Genomic DNA, 14,706 nt, shown 5'->3' with positions numbered 1-14,706 from the left:
AGAAAGTGGGGAAAACCAATAGACCATTCAGGTATGACCTAAATCAAATCCCTTACGATTATACAGTGGAAGTGAGAAATAGATTTAAGGTACTGGATCTGATAGACAGAGTGCCTGATGAACTATGAACATAGGTTTGTGACATTGTACAGGAGACAGGGATCAAGACCATCCCCAAGAAAAAGAAATGAAAAGGAGCAAAATGGCTGCCTGAGGAGGCCTTATGAATAGCTGTGAAAAGAAGAGAAGCAAAAAGCAAAGGAGAAAGGAAAAGATATTCCCATTTGAATGCAGAGTTCCAAAGAATAGCAAGGAGAGATAAGAAAGCCTTCCTCAGCGATCAATGCAAAGAAAAGGAGGAAAATAACAGAATGGGAAAGACTAGATATCTCTTCAAGAAAATTAGAGATACAAAGGGAATATTTCACACAAAGATGGATTCGATAAAGGACAGGAATTTTGTGGACCTAACAGAAGCAGAAGATATTAAGAAGAGGTGGCAAGAATACACAGAAGAACTGAACAAGAAAGATCTTCATGACCCAGCTAGTCATAATGGTGTGATCACTCACCTAGAGCCAGACATAATGGAATGTGAAGTCAAGTGGGCCTTAGAAAGCATCACTACGAACAAAGCTAGTGGATGTGATGGAATTTCAGTTGAGTTATTTCACATCCTGAAAGATGATGCTGTGAAAGTGCTGCACTCAATATGCCAGCAAATTTGAAAACTCAGCAGTGGCCACAGGGCTGGAAAAGGTGTTTTCATTCCAAATCCAAAGAAAGGCAATCCCATAGAATGCTCAAACTACCGCACAATTGCCCTCATCTCACACGCTAGTAAAGTAATGCTACAAATTCTCAAAGCCAGGCTTCAGCAATACATGAACCATGAACTTACAGTTGTTCAAGCTGGTTTTAGAAAAGGCAGAGGAACCAGAGATCAAATAGCCAACATCTGCTGGATCATCAAAAAAGCTAGAGAGTTCCAGAAAAACATCTATTTCCCCTTTATTGACTATGCCAAAGCCTTTGACTGTGTGGATCACAATAAACTGTGGAAAATCCCTCAAAGAGATGGGAATACCAGACCACCTGACCTGCCTCTTGAGAAACCTATATACCGGTCAGGAAGCAAGAGTTAGAACTGGACATGGAACAACAGACTGTTTCCAAATAGGAAAAGGAGTCTGTCAAGGCTGTATATTGTCACCCTGCTTATTTAACTTATATGCAGAGTTATGCATGATAAACGCTGGGCTGGAAGAAGCACAAGATTGCTGGGAGAAGTATCAATAACCTCAGATATGCAGATGTCACCACCCGTATTCAGAAAGTGAAGCAGAACCAAAAAGCCTGTTGATGAAAGTGAAAGAGGAGAGTGTAAAAGTTGGCTTAAAGCTCAACATTCAGAAAACTAAGATCATGGCATCTGGCCCCATCATTTCATGAGAAACAATGGAAACAGTGTCAGACTTTATTTTTGGGGGCTCCAAAATCACTGCCGATGGTGATTGCAGCCTTGAAATTAAGACACTTACTGCCTGAAGGAAAGTTATGACCAACCTAGATAGCATATTAAAAAGCAGAGACATTACTTTGCCAACAAAGGTCCATCTAGTCAAGACTATGGTTTTTCCAGTGGTAGTGTATGGATGAGAGTTGAACTGTGAAGACAGCTGAGCACTGAAAAATTGACGCTTTTGAACTGTGGTGTTGGAGAGGACTCTTGAGAGCCCCTTGGACTGCAGGGAGATCCAACCAGTCCATCCTAAAGGAGATCAGTCCTGGGTGTTCATTGGAAGGACTGAGGCTGAAGCTGAAAATCCAATACTTTGGTCACCTCATGCGAAGAGTTGACTCATTGGAAAAGGCCCTGATGCTGGGAGGGATTGGGGGCTAGGAGGATGGCTGGATGGCATCACCAACTCGATGGGAATGAGTTTGAGTAAACTCCAGGAATTGGTGATGGACAGGGAGGCCTGGCGTGCTGCGACTCATGGGGTTGCAAAGATTCGGTCATAGCTGAGCAACTGAGCTGAACTGAAACCATGGTGGAGGTAATGAAGATAATGGTGCCCTCCTTCCACAGATCCCATGCATGTTCTGCCACGCTCAGTGCCCCCAACCCTGCAGCAGGCCACCACCAACGCATGCCTCCGCCGGAGACTCCTGGACACTCATGGGCAAGCCTGCTTCAGACTTGTGGGGTCACTGCTCCTCTCTCCTGGGTCCTGATGTACAGTACTCTGTTTGTGCCCTCCAAGAGTATTTCCCTGTCCTGTGTAAGTTCTGGCTGCTTTATGGTGTGGTTAATGGCGACCTTCTCCTAGAGGGCTTATGCCATCCCCAAGTCAGCTGCACCCAGAGCCGCTGCCCCTGTGGCAGTCCACTGCCGACTGGTACCTCCACAGGAGATACTCAGAGTTCTGTCTCAGTCTCTGTGGGGTCCCTGGGTCCTGGTGTGCACAAGGTTTGTTTGAGCCCTCTCAAGATCTCTGGCAGGGTTGGGGTTTGATTCTAGATGTGAACTTGCCCCTCCTACCATCTTGCTAGGGCTTCTCCTTTGCCCCTGGACCCGGGGTATCTCTAGTGCCTACCATCTTACTGGGGTTCCTCTGACCTTGGACATGGGGTATCTCCTCACAGCCAGTCCATCAAAGTGCAGCCCCTGCTCCTGACTTTGGCGTGGGGTGTCTCTTCTCAGCCACTCTTTTATGGTGTTTGTTCTTGTTTAGTATTTGCTGACTAGAAAATAACATCCTAGTTAAATGGCAGTACCAGATCTAGAAATTAGAAGTAGGCATCCTAGAGCAGAAGGACACTAAAATCTTTAACACAGCCTCCTGCTGCTGTTTAGTTGCTAAGTCATGTCCAACACTTTGGTGACCCCATGGACCATAGCCCTCCACGCTCCTTTTTCCATGGAATTTCCCAGGCAAGAATACTGGAGTAGATTGCCAATTCCTTCTCCAGGGGACCTTCCCAGCCCAGGAATTGAACCTGCATCTCCTGCTTAGCAGGCAGATTTACCACTGAACCACCTGGGAAGCCATGATGTCTTCATAAAAAACACTTCCTAGTGATTTACATATGTTAATTAATTTCTAGAGCTGCTGAAGACAAAAAAAAATAGAGTTGAAGCATATAATTTAATTTCCAATTATGGGTAGACTTGAGATATCCATTCTGCAGAATTTAACTGTCATTAAAAAAAAAAAAAAAACCCAAAATAAGAAAAATTTCCCAATGATTTTTATATGTTTTAAAAAGTAATACATAAAAATGATTTTATATGCTATATTTCTAATAGACATTAGAAATATTACAAAACTTACAATGCCATGCAGAGGTATCTTGCCCCCTCCTCCCAACACACATATCCTCATATAGACACACACACAGTTCTCATCTTTGAACATTTCTATAAGCCTGTTTTGCTTTTTCTTCTGGGATGCTTTCATATTTCTTTGTGCTTATTCTACAATTTTATATATTATTTTGACTTCTTATCACTTTGTTCCCAATTTCTCACCAGCACTCACCCTCTTTTTGTCCTTTCAGTGTATTGACTTCAGAAACATTGATTATATTAATACCAACAATTTAAGTTATAATATTGTAAATATGAACTGTGAGCTAAGTGTTATGCTATTATAGTAGCATTACTTTTCTGGCCTGATATTTGGTCTTCTTTCAATTAACACATTATTGACCATAGACATATTAATGCCAGAGGTGGTAGTTTCTGCAAAAATCTCCCCTATCAATAATGTGTTTATAATAAGTCCATTTTTCCTTTTACCTGTGTTTACCTATACCTGTCATGAATTCTTCTTGAAATCCGAAATAAGAGATTTAAATTTCTCTAAATTCTGTTTAGCTATTAAGTCCACTCTTGCTACACCCTTTCTGGATGCCTTAGACTTTCTGCTCAGTCCAACCAGGATGGATGCTATTTAGATCTACCCCAGAAACTTCATTCTGACATTCATCTCCCTTTTCCTCTGCTGCTGGATTCCCTGTTCCCTGTATCCTTTATTTGTATTTTTTTCTTAGTTAACTCTTGTATTCAGAACAGTGTTTTTTGCCAGATTTCTCCTTGACTGGAGCCTACAACATGTTCCAGACCAAACTGTCTCTATTCTATCCAAAACAGTGGATACTTTGGCTGGTTATAGAATTCCAGTTTTAAAAAATATTTTTGCTTAGAATATTGAAGTTGTCATTTAAGTGTTGTTTTGTTTCTACTGTTACTCTTGAGAAGTCTACTGTACTTTTGATTCCTATGTGATCATTTTTCTTTTCTTTTTCTTTCAACTTTACTCAGTACCTTCTGTTTATTTCATGGATTTTTAACTTCTCTTGCATTTCAGGATTTTAATAATATTCTTTTCTAAATAAAATTTTCTCATAATGTACCTTAGGATATACCTATGTTTTATTGATAATGCATGTCCTCATTTAAGAATTCAAAACATAAGGTGTAATTGAAATCAATATAACTGTTAAAGATAAAATCTAGTTTTTTAAATAATATTAACTTGCAAACCTTAAAACAACAAAATATTTATTTGTTCACTTATTTAACAAATATCTCTTGAACACCTACTATGTGCTAGGCTCTAAGTGTTTAAATAGAGTAGAAAAATGAATAGGCAAGTCCCAGCTCCCAGCATGACTCTTGTATCAGCAATAACATGAAAGTTTCCCTCTAAAACATGGTGAGAAAGGCATTTATTTTTTCCCTCTGAGAACATTTACCTACATTTGTTTTTGCTTCACAGGATGGTTTCTCTCAGACAAAGAAAATTCTTGGCAAGAAAAGAAATTAGTGCAGCCAAGATTTATTTAATCACAGTCAGGCAGACTGATCGTTATCATCCAGTCTGTTTTGGAAGGGCACAGTAATTCACATTCAGTGGTTGTCATAACCCCGGCCCCTCATACATACCTATTTAAATCCCAGGAAACATACTAGGACTAGCCTCTGACTTCCCGGTTTAATGGACACGACTGGCTGGTAGATCCTCTTGGGTTAGCTGAAGTTGAGATAAGGTTTACAAGCAGTGGTTAGGTCTCATGTGCTTTTACGGCATAGCTTTAGTCTTAGAGAACTTCAAGGACTCTGCCTATCTAATTATTGTCATAATGCTACTTTTATAATGTCAAACAAAGCCTATTTTTAAATTGTTAGGGTTGTCCTAGTAATAGCTGTCACGGCACAGCCTTTGCCAATTTTATAGTCCTATTCAAACTGACTGAATACATTTGAAAAGAGAAGTTTGTTCTCTGGGCACTTAATTTCCTTCAATGTAGCGTGTAAGTAAGAAACTTAAGATATATTATGCAACCACTTTTCAGATTTATGATTTGGGGGTTAAACTGAACCTTTGCTTTCTGAATATTATTGGCATAACTACAAGGAGACTTGGCATTTGATTTTATTACAGTTGCATACAAAGTTGGATTTTTCCACAATGCCAGTTTGTTACTAAATTGACCTGACTACTTGAGAGCTGTACTTTACGTTGTACCACACTGCCAAACAATACTACTGTCTCAAGAGAGGTTAACGTTGTAAGTAAGTTATGCAGGTGAATCAAATCCAGTTAATCTCTTATAAAAAAATAGTTAATTGCATTGGCAAAGACATTTTCCCTGATCACTGTATGGCTGTATAATTAGGAATCAAGCCATTCAGAGGGACTGTAATCTAATTGATAAGCAGTCAGCAAATAGCCCTTGAGATTTTCTCCCCCTATGTTTCAATATGTGATCGGACATAATGTGATAATACGGAAAAATCATTGACCTTATTTTGACATGTGTTAAATTAGGTTTGCTTGTTAGACAGTAGTTCAAGATTTCTCATGTATATTTATTTTAGTTGTTCAGATCTTCATGGAATACAAATTTCATGGGGTATTAATTAGTATTGAATGTGGTCAGTTATCAATCTGATGTTTCTCTTATCATTTTGCTTTCAAATCCTTCTAAATACATTTATTTACAAATGATTTTGATACAAAACTCCAAAATAATTCCTTTGTAGTTTTCGTAACGTGTGTCTGAAAGAGGCGTGACTTTGTGTTTGGCGTATGTTAACAGCAGCACTGGCAAATGCAAAGCATTTAAAACACATTTCTACCTGTACAGCTTCTTTAGTCTTTAATATTTGTGTTTGAGTCTTAAGTTTTCTAGAAATAAAGCTTAGTTAAGGAAACTGAAAACAGTTCTTACCATTTAAATACATTGTAGGCAAAACTACAATTTTTAACATGCTATTCTTTGTAAGCAGCTAAAATTACAAAATAAAACTGAGCTTAGTATAAAGAGCAGAAAACAACTGATAGAACAAATAACACAGTTTAGAGATAATTGTCACAAAAGATACTATGGAAATTCTGAGAACAATTTTTTTAAAGTGGTGACCAAATACCACCAAATTGGTAAATTTTGATGTTACTGTGTTGTAAGGCACACCCTCAATATACTCAGGTATAAACCCTTTCTAATGTGCCATGTATATGCAGATGACATCCTTCTGGGTTATTCTTTGTGTTAATGGGCACAATAAAGGACAGAAACAGTATGGACCTAACAGAAGCAAAAGATATTAAGAAAAGGTGGCAGGAATACATAGAAGAACCATACAAGACAATATCTTAATGACCTAGATAACCATGATGGTGTGATCACTCACCTAGAGCCAGACATCCTGGAGTCTGAAGTTAGATGGGCCTTAGGAAGCATCACTACAAACAAAACTAGTGGAGGTAATGAAATTCCAGCTGAGCTATTTCAAGTCCTAAAAGGTGGTGCTATTTAAGTGCTGCACTCAATATGCCAGCAAATTTGGAAAACTCAGCAGTGGCCACAGGACTGGAAAAGGTTAGTTTTCATTCCAATCCCAAAGAAAGGCAATGCCAAAGAATGCTCAAACTACCGCACAATTGCATTCATCTCACACTCTAGCAAAGTAATGCTCAGAATTCTCCAAGCCAGGCTTCAACAGTATGTGAACCAAAAACTTCCAGATGTTCAAGCTGAATTTAGAAAAGGCAGAGGAACCAGAGATCAAATTGCCAACATCTGCTGGATCATGGAAAAAGCAAGAGAGTTCCAGAATAACATCTACCTCTGCTTTATTGACTAAGCCAAAGCCTTTGACTGTGTGGATCACAACAAACTCTGGAAAATTCTTAAAGACATGGTAATACTGGATCACCTTACCTGCCTCCTGGGAAATCTGTATGCAGGTCAAGAAGCAACAGTTAGAACTGGACATGGAACAACAGACTGGTTCCAAATAGGGAAAGGAGTACGTCAAGACTGTTTTGTCACCCTGCTTATTTAACTTTTGTGCAGAATATATCATGCAAAATGCTGGGCTGGATGAAGTACAAGCTGGAATCAAGATTGCCAGGAGAAATATCAATAACCTCAGATATGCAGATGACACCACCCTTATGGCAGAAAGTGAAGAGGAACTAAAGAGCCTCTTGATAAAAGTGAAAGAATAGAGTGAAAAAGTTGCCTTAAAATTCAACATTCAGAAAACTAAGATTATGACATCTGGTCACATAACTCCATGGAAAATAGTTGGGGAAACAATGGAAACAGTGACAGACTTTATTTTTGGGGGCTCCAAAATCACTGCAGATGGTGACTGCAGCCATGAAATTAAAAGACACTTGCTCCTTGAAAGAAAAGCTCTGACAAACCTATATAGCATATTAAAAAGCAGAGACATTACTTTGCTGACAAAGGTCCATATAGTCAAAGCTATTGTTTTTCCAGTAGTCATGGATGGATGTGAGAGTTGGACCATAAAGAAAGCTGCGCACCAAAGAATTGATGCTTTTGAACTGTGGTGTTGGAGAAGACTCTTAAGAGTTCCTTCGACAGCAAGGAGATCCAACCAGTCCATCTGAAAGGAAATCAGTCCTGAATATTCATTGCAAGGACTGACGCTGAAGCTGAAGCTCCAATACATTGACCACCTGATGAGAAAAACTGACTCATTAGAAAAGACCCTGATGCTGGGGAAGATTGAAGGCAGGAGGAGAAGGGGACAACAGAGGATGAGATGGTTGGATGGCATCACTGACTCAATGGACACGAGTTTGAACAAGCTCTGGGAGTTGGTGATGGACAGGAAAACCTGCTGTGCCTCAGTCCATGGGATCACAAAACGTCAGACACAACTGAGTGACTGAACTGAACTGAACTGATTGCAGATTCTTTGCCTTGTCCCTTTCTTTTTTTAATGAATTGAATTGCATTTTCCACTACAATGTTCGACTTCCAAAAATTCTATGCCATATGCTGTTCTGTGGTTATCTAGTTGCTAGGCAACTAAACTCTACTTGAGGGTGGAAAAGAATTAAGTTCATTGCCAAGTTCACCACCCCTTCTGAGTTCATCAGCAGGAAATCCCATATCTTTCTTCCTTCTTGAAATTATAAATCATGTGCTTCCATGTTGTCTCCATACAAAACAGTGGTACTTTTCAACAAGTATGGTAACCAAAAAAGTACTCAAGGACCTTGGTAGTATACCCTGAACAAAGAAACAAGTTTATTTTTGTGACAAGTCTATTATAAAGTTTGTTCTTTGAATTAATTATACTCACTTGTTTCAATTTAATGACTGGTAGCATGTTAATGGAAGCATACAAAAACTTTGTTGAAAATATCCATGTGTATTTTAATGGAACTTGTCTATATACTCTTATGAAATTTATTTTGTATTCAGCATCATGCCATGAAAATTTTCCATGTTAGAGAGGTAGATAAATAGATAGCATTAATATCTCAATGTGTGAATTTGCCACAGTTTATCCGAAAATCCCCAAATCTGCAATACCGCCAGCATTGCTGCCATGATTTTCTGTTGTTATCTTTTGTCACAGTTATCTATGATCAAAGTTACTGTTCTGTATTATTTGTATTGTGGAGTGTCTGCAAGTAATGAGTATTTTGGTTCTTCTCTAAAACTCACACTTTCCTTCTTTTTCTTTTTGATCACTAAGTCAGTGTGTCCTTTTTGTCCCCAATTATAGTAGGCATGACTTTAGTATTTTACTTTAAAAAAGTAATTTTTACATTTAGTTCCTGATAAAATGTCTTCATCATGCATGAGAAGTTTCTTATGATTACTTCTTTATTTAGAATTTTAATCCAACAGGTTTTCTGTGTCTATAGATGTGAGCATATTTATTTTCTCCTCTCTATAAATAGCAATATGTTTACCCTATTAATTAAGAATGCATCTGATTTCAAGCAACAGAAGGCTAACAATGGCTTATGTGTTAAGGGATCCATTTTTTCCTCATCTTTCACATCTTTCTTCACATCTCACCATTTCTGAGATAAAAAAGTCTAAACATTCATGGATCCATACCTTACCTGCCATTGTGTTCCATTGTGCTAAATGGATATATGAGAATCTTCCTAGACTTTTCCTTCCACATCTGATTGATCATCCATTTCTGGTATCTCTTCATTCTGTGCCTTTTCCACATCCCTTGAACCACTGTGTCAGTTCTAAACTGAAATAATTTATTACTGTAAATATTTTGACCTTCACTGTTTTGTATTGTCTTCTAATTCATCTCCCACAGATCTGCCAACATGATCCTTTTCATATGGTTATTAAAAATGATGCTTCCTTACTTAAAATATTTCAACATCTCTCTATTGCCTTAAGTGCAGAACTCACATTCTTTGACATGGCATACAAGGCCTGTCATAGTCTTGCCATTTACCAACTAAGTAACTTTATCTCTCTCCACTTTTCTGGTGAAACCAAGCTACTCACTCTTCACCAGCTACCACACTAAAGTCTGGCATAGGGGAAGTTGCATTAACACATACTAAATGAAGGAGTGAATGAAGGAAAGACTTCTCTTGGTTTGCTCATCCATTAACCAAATTTTAGGACAATTCCCCCTTTAAAATTGGAGGGAGCCAGAAGGAAAGTCTGACTGATGATTTCTCAATCATCAGTGATACCTACAGTAGTCTGGCTCTCTTTTAATATTGGGTTATTACAGCTTTTGAATCAACTGACTGACTATCCCTAAGTGATAGTGAAGAAAAAAATCAATCCTACTTTCTATGCCAACTCATTTTTTTTTTCTATTAATATTCCACTTTCACCAGAAGATACTGATCCTATTGCCTATTATATACTGCCAAAAACAAGAGTCAATATTAACTATGCCAGAACTAAAATATTTGACTGGTGCACATAGTGATCAGTAGTCTGAGGATAACACTAATTAATTCTATCCAACTTGCAGATTTCTTCTGTTGTCAGGGGGGCACGCTTACAGCTAATTGATTCTGAGCACCTAAAATCTTTTGAAGCAAACTTTCCCACAAGTGTTTTGGATTACTTCTAAATCCTGCATTTAAAAGTTCTTCATGATAAAGTCCCATGAGCCTTGTTTTATGTCTAGGGATTTGGGGATCCCAATGTACAAATACTTGAGTATGTGCAGGTCTGTGTTTAAAGAAATCGATCACTACTGTCTTCTTCACTGTGGCAAGATGAAGTTATCTTCCTTTTGAATACCAAAGATGGTTGACTTTATTGCAGTAAAATATCCTTTTGTAGTTTATACATTTGTTTTATAAATATGGGTCTCAATTTAGTCAATAAAATCATATACATCCAGTTTATACTCAACTTATGTTATTTGATGTGTTGTATTTTTCTTTAAGATTTCTTGCTGAATATGTTTCAGTTTTTGTGCCACTGTATTCACATTTTTAAACTGGGTTTGAAACTAAAGTTCCAAGAGACTAAATATGGCCATATGGTCAGATAAACTGTGTCCACTCCCTATGGATTTCATTTTTCTTTTACTTGACCTCTTTTTCTACTTCAATAAGTAGCAGTACTGTAAGTACTATGATTGAGAGACCAGGACTAATAAAAAATTAAATGGTAATTTTCTCTGTATCAGGTTATTATAAAAAACAAAGGAAACTAGACAAAGAATTGAAGTATTTATAGATACATAAATCTACATTTTGTTTTATACTTCTCTTCAGTGGTGAGATTCTTATAGATAGGGATTTTTTTTTCCATGCTTTATTTAGATGAGTGCTAGAATCCAAATTAACAGTGCTAGGTACAGATTAACAGCAAAAGAATAAAGAACAGAAACACTAAAGCAGAATATTAGAGAAATAAGCAAACATATATTATGTTTTTAAAATGGGCAAATATCTGGAACACGTAGGAGAAATATTAGAAGTAGCCTTAGAAAATTATGTATGACAGTAAATAATTTACATTAATTAATAATGATATTGTTTTTTTATTTAAGAAAAATTTGTTTGACAGATTTTTTTTCAGACATACAAAAAAATCAAGTAGACAGTTTTCCGCATATGAAATGAAAACATTCATGGAAGTGTTAAGTGTTTGTAAGTAAGTGTGAAGTGTGAGTAAGTAAACTTAGTCATGTCCAACTCTGCGAGCCCATGGACTGTAGCCTACCAGGCTCCTCCAACCATGAGATTCTTCAAGTAAGAATACTGGAGGGGGTTGCCGTTTCCTTCTTCCAGGGGATCTTCCTGACCCAGGGATCGAACCCAGGTCTCCTACATTGCAGGCAACGCTTTACCCTCTGAACCACCAGGGAAGCCCATGGAAGTATTAGGTCCTTATCAAATGGATAACCTTAGTAAAAAAATCTAGGAAATATATGCTTATGTTGAGAACACAACTCTTTTGTTTTCTCTAGCATTGTTGATGGAATATTAATATTTGTTTTCTTTTTAATATTCCCACTGGTTTCAACTTTCAATTTTCCCACTCTGAGTCATTGTAATAGATGAAAATAGTCTTCTTCATCTCTTTTCTTTTTTTTTTCTGTGGGATTCAGTGTTCAGATTTTTATGACAAGACCCACATGATTTAGCTCAGAAATTCAAAGAAGAATCAATTTTATTTTCCAACCGATAGTATGCATTTATATACAAACCGTAGCTATTTCTGTGTTCCAGAATATTTCATTTTATACAGTTACGTTAATGGGTTCCATGAAGCTTTATCAAGACAGTTGAGCTATAAAATTAGGTATTTATGTGCCAAAAATAAACCACATATTTTTTATGCTTTTTTCATAATGCACTTAAAATATGGACAACATTCATTTCATTTTACTTTTTCTTTTTTTTCCCCTAAGAACGACCCACATTTCTCAGGAGGCCAATTAACCAAGTGGTGCTGGAGGAAGAAGCTGTAGAATTCCGTTGTCAGGTCCAGGGCGATCCTCAGCCAGCTGTGCGCTGGAAAAAGGATGATGCAGACTTGCCGAGAGGAAGGTAAGAATGTCGTATGTATGGAAAATTGTTAGATGACCATTGAATAATTAGACAAGAAAAAGACAGTGTTAGTTGTACCACCAAACACTCTTATATTTTGGTGTATTATTTTCACACATGACTTACATTTCCAAGCCAAATATCTTCTGTTTTATATACTGAAGTCATCTAGGCTTTTGAGGTTACTCTTTCATTGAGTTTTCCCAAAAATGTCTGACCCTTCACTCCATCTGTTACCCCCACTATCAAGGATTCCTGAAGCGCAGTCTCTGTGTCATGGCCCTTTCCAGGTCTTCCATTATATCCCTGCTGAATTCCTGACGACCCACTCACCCCAACTGTATCCTTCAACTACTGCTCTGTTCCCGAAGCTACAGAAAGCTGCTGGGTATAGTTGACTGTAGAGTCTGCAGTAAAACAGAGGTCTCATTCAAGATAAGAATGAAAAAGCATATCACTATCCACAGAGGGGATTTTCATTTAAGGACTTCCTGTCACTTTCCCATTTGTCATCTCTTCATGGAGAACTCTTCCAAATCTTTTCTGTTGTTCTTATCACAAAACCCCAAACCCAATCTCTCATCTCTCTATGATAAGCCTAGAAATGCTTGTCATATTTTCTGAAAATAAATATAAAACATTTTTGTAGTCTAAATTCTCCCAGGACCTTGCCTTTTATGATCAAATAAATCAGCCAAGTTTTTTTTTATTCCTATGTAACACATGAGTTTAGCTATAAATTTGTTTTGCCTTCCTCCTAGTCCTGTCTTCTGAAACTACAGGTATCGCACCTACTCCAATCATGATCTGCAGAAAATTTCATTTCCTGCCTTTTTGCTAATTTTCTTTCCTAAAAAAGAAATTAGGTTTCATTCAACTGCCTGAGTTAAACATACTTTCACAGAAATGAAATTTCCTTTCTTTGTGCTTTCACAGGCACTGCTATTGATTCTTTCCTGAATGTATACACTCATTTCAAAATCTCAATTTTATATATCCCTAGGTCTGTGACATTATACTTTCTAAAATCACATCATCAACAGCACTGACTTGAAATGAACCAAACATTTTAAATAGTGAGAGGTTCCTTTGCAATCTACTACATGAATGAAACAAGTGGAAATTTTAATTTGCTTAGCTTTGGAGAAGGAAATGGCAACCCACTCCAGTATTCTTGCCTAGAGAATCCTGTGGACAGAGGAGCCTAGTGGGCTACCGTCTGGGGGGTCACACACACACACACGACTGAAGTGACTTAGCAGCAGCAACAGCATAAATAGTAGAGAAACAGGCTCTATGTTTCTTTTTTCACTTTGCTGTCAGTTATCTTCCTGACACCAGGCCTTCCCAGGTGGCTCAAGTGATAAAGAATCTGCCTGCAATGTGGGAGACCTGGGTTTCATCCCTAGGTTGGGAAGATCCCCTGGAGGAGGGCATGGCAACCCACTCCAGTATTCTTGCCTGGAGAATCCCATGGACAGAGGAGCCTGGTGGGCTACCGTCCTTGGGATTGGACACGACTGAGCGACTAAGCAGAGCACAGTCAGATATCTAGTTTTATTTTGTTTATTTATTTTTTTTAGATATCTAGTTTTAAAGGAATGCTGCTAGGAAAGGTTTGTTGCATGTGAAGCTCCTCAGACTTTCTCAGTGGAGAAGCTTGTTAAAAAGCAAGTAGAGTAGCTTGTTAAAAAGCAAGTAGAGTTGATGAATTTGAGTTCCTGGAGTCCATTTTCTACAGATACTCTAACTTTCCACAAATATGACAGCACTTTAAGACTAAGAGATTAATTATATTTTAAAATTAGCATAGACAAAGTTTAATTTTCAATTACTAGAAATAAACAGCTTGTCCATACAAAATCTCTCATTTAGGGATAATTTTGGATTCACAGAGAAAATTCAAATTTAGTTCAGAAAATCCCCATATTGTTATCTTATACAACTGTGAAAGATTTATAACTCATAATAGACAAATGCAGATACATGATAATGAAAGTTTATACATCATTTTGATTTCACCAGCCTTCTTTTTCCTCCAGGATCCTGTCTGGGGTATTTTAGTTGGATGTTATAGGATATTGCATTAAGTTGTCATGTTTTCCCAGTCTCCTCTGTTCTATGACAGGTTCTCAGTCTCTTCTTGTTTTATGACCTTAAGCTGTTCTGGCCAGGTGTCCTAAGAATGTTTCCAACCTGGATGTGTCAAGTATTGTCTCATAATTAGACTGATTTTCTGGGACTTTAAGAAGAAAGCTACAAAGAGTGCTCCTTTTGTCACATGATCATCAAGGTTTACATGATATTCACATTACATCCCTGGTGATCTTGATATTTTTAATCATTAAATAGGATCCTA

General features: G+C 37.6%; 1 protein-coding gene across 16 annotated transcripts in view; it reads left to right on the top strand.

Moving 5' to 3' along the window:
• ROBO2 (roundabout guidance receptor 2) overlaps positions 1-14,706 on the top strand; it is a 1,429,762-nt gene that overhangs the window by 1,249,359 nt on the left and 165,697 nt on the right. For all 16 annotated transcript variants that reach the window (XM_070455070.1, XM_070455067.1, XM_070455068.1 and 13 more), the window contains exon 5: positions 12,209-12,347. In XM_070455070.1, coding sequence (XP_070311171.1) covers positions 12,209-12,347 — 139 coding nt within the window. The remainder of the gene's footprint in view (positions 1-12,208; positions 12,348-14,706) is intronic.

This window comes from Odocoileus virginianus, chromosome 25, assembly GCF_023699985.2.
Source record: "Odocoileus virginianus isolate 20LAN1187 ecotype Illinois chromosome 25, Ovbor_1.2, whole genome shotgun sequence".
Lineage (NCBI taxonomy): Eukaryota > Metazoa > Chordata > Mammalia > Artiodactyla > Cervidae > Odocoileus > Odocoileus virginianus.
Note: the sequence above shows the minus strand (reverse complement) of the source record. Positions and strands in the feature narration are given on the sequence as shown.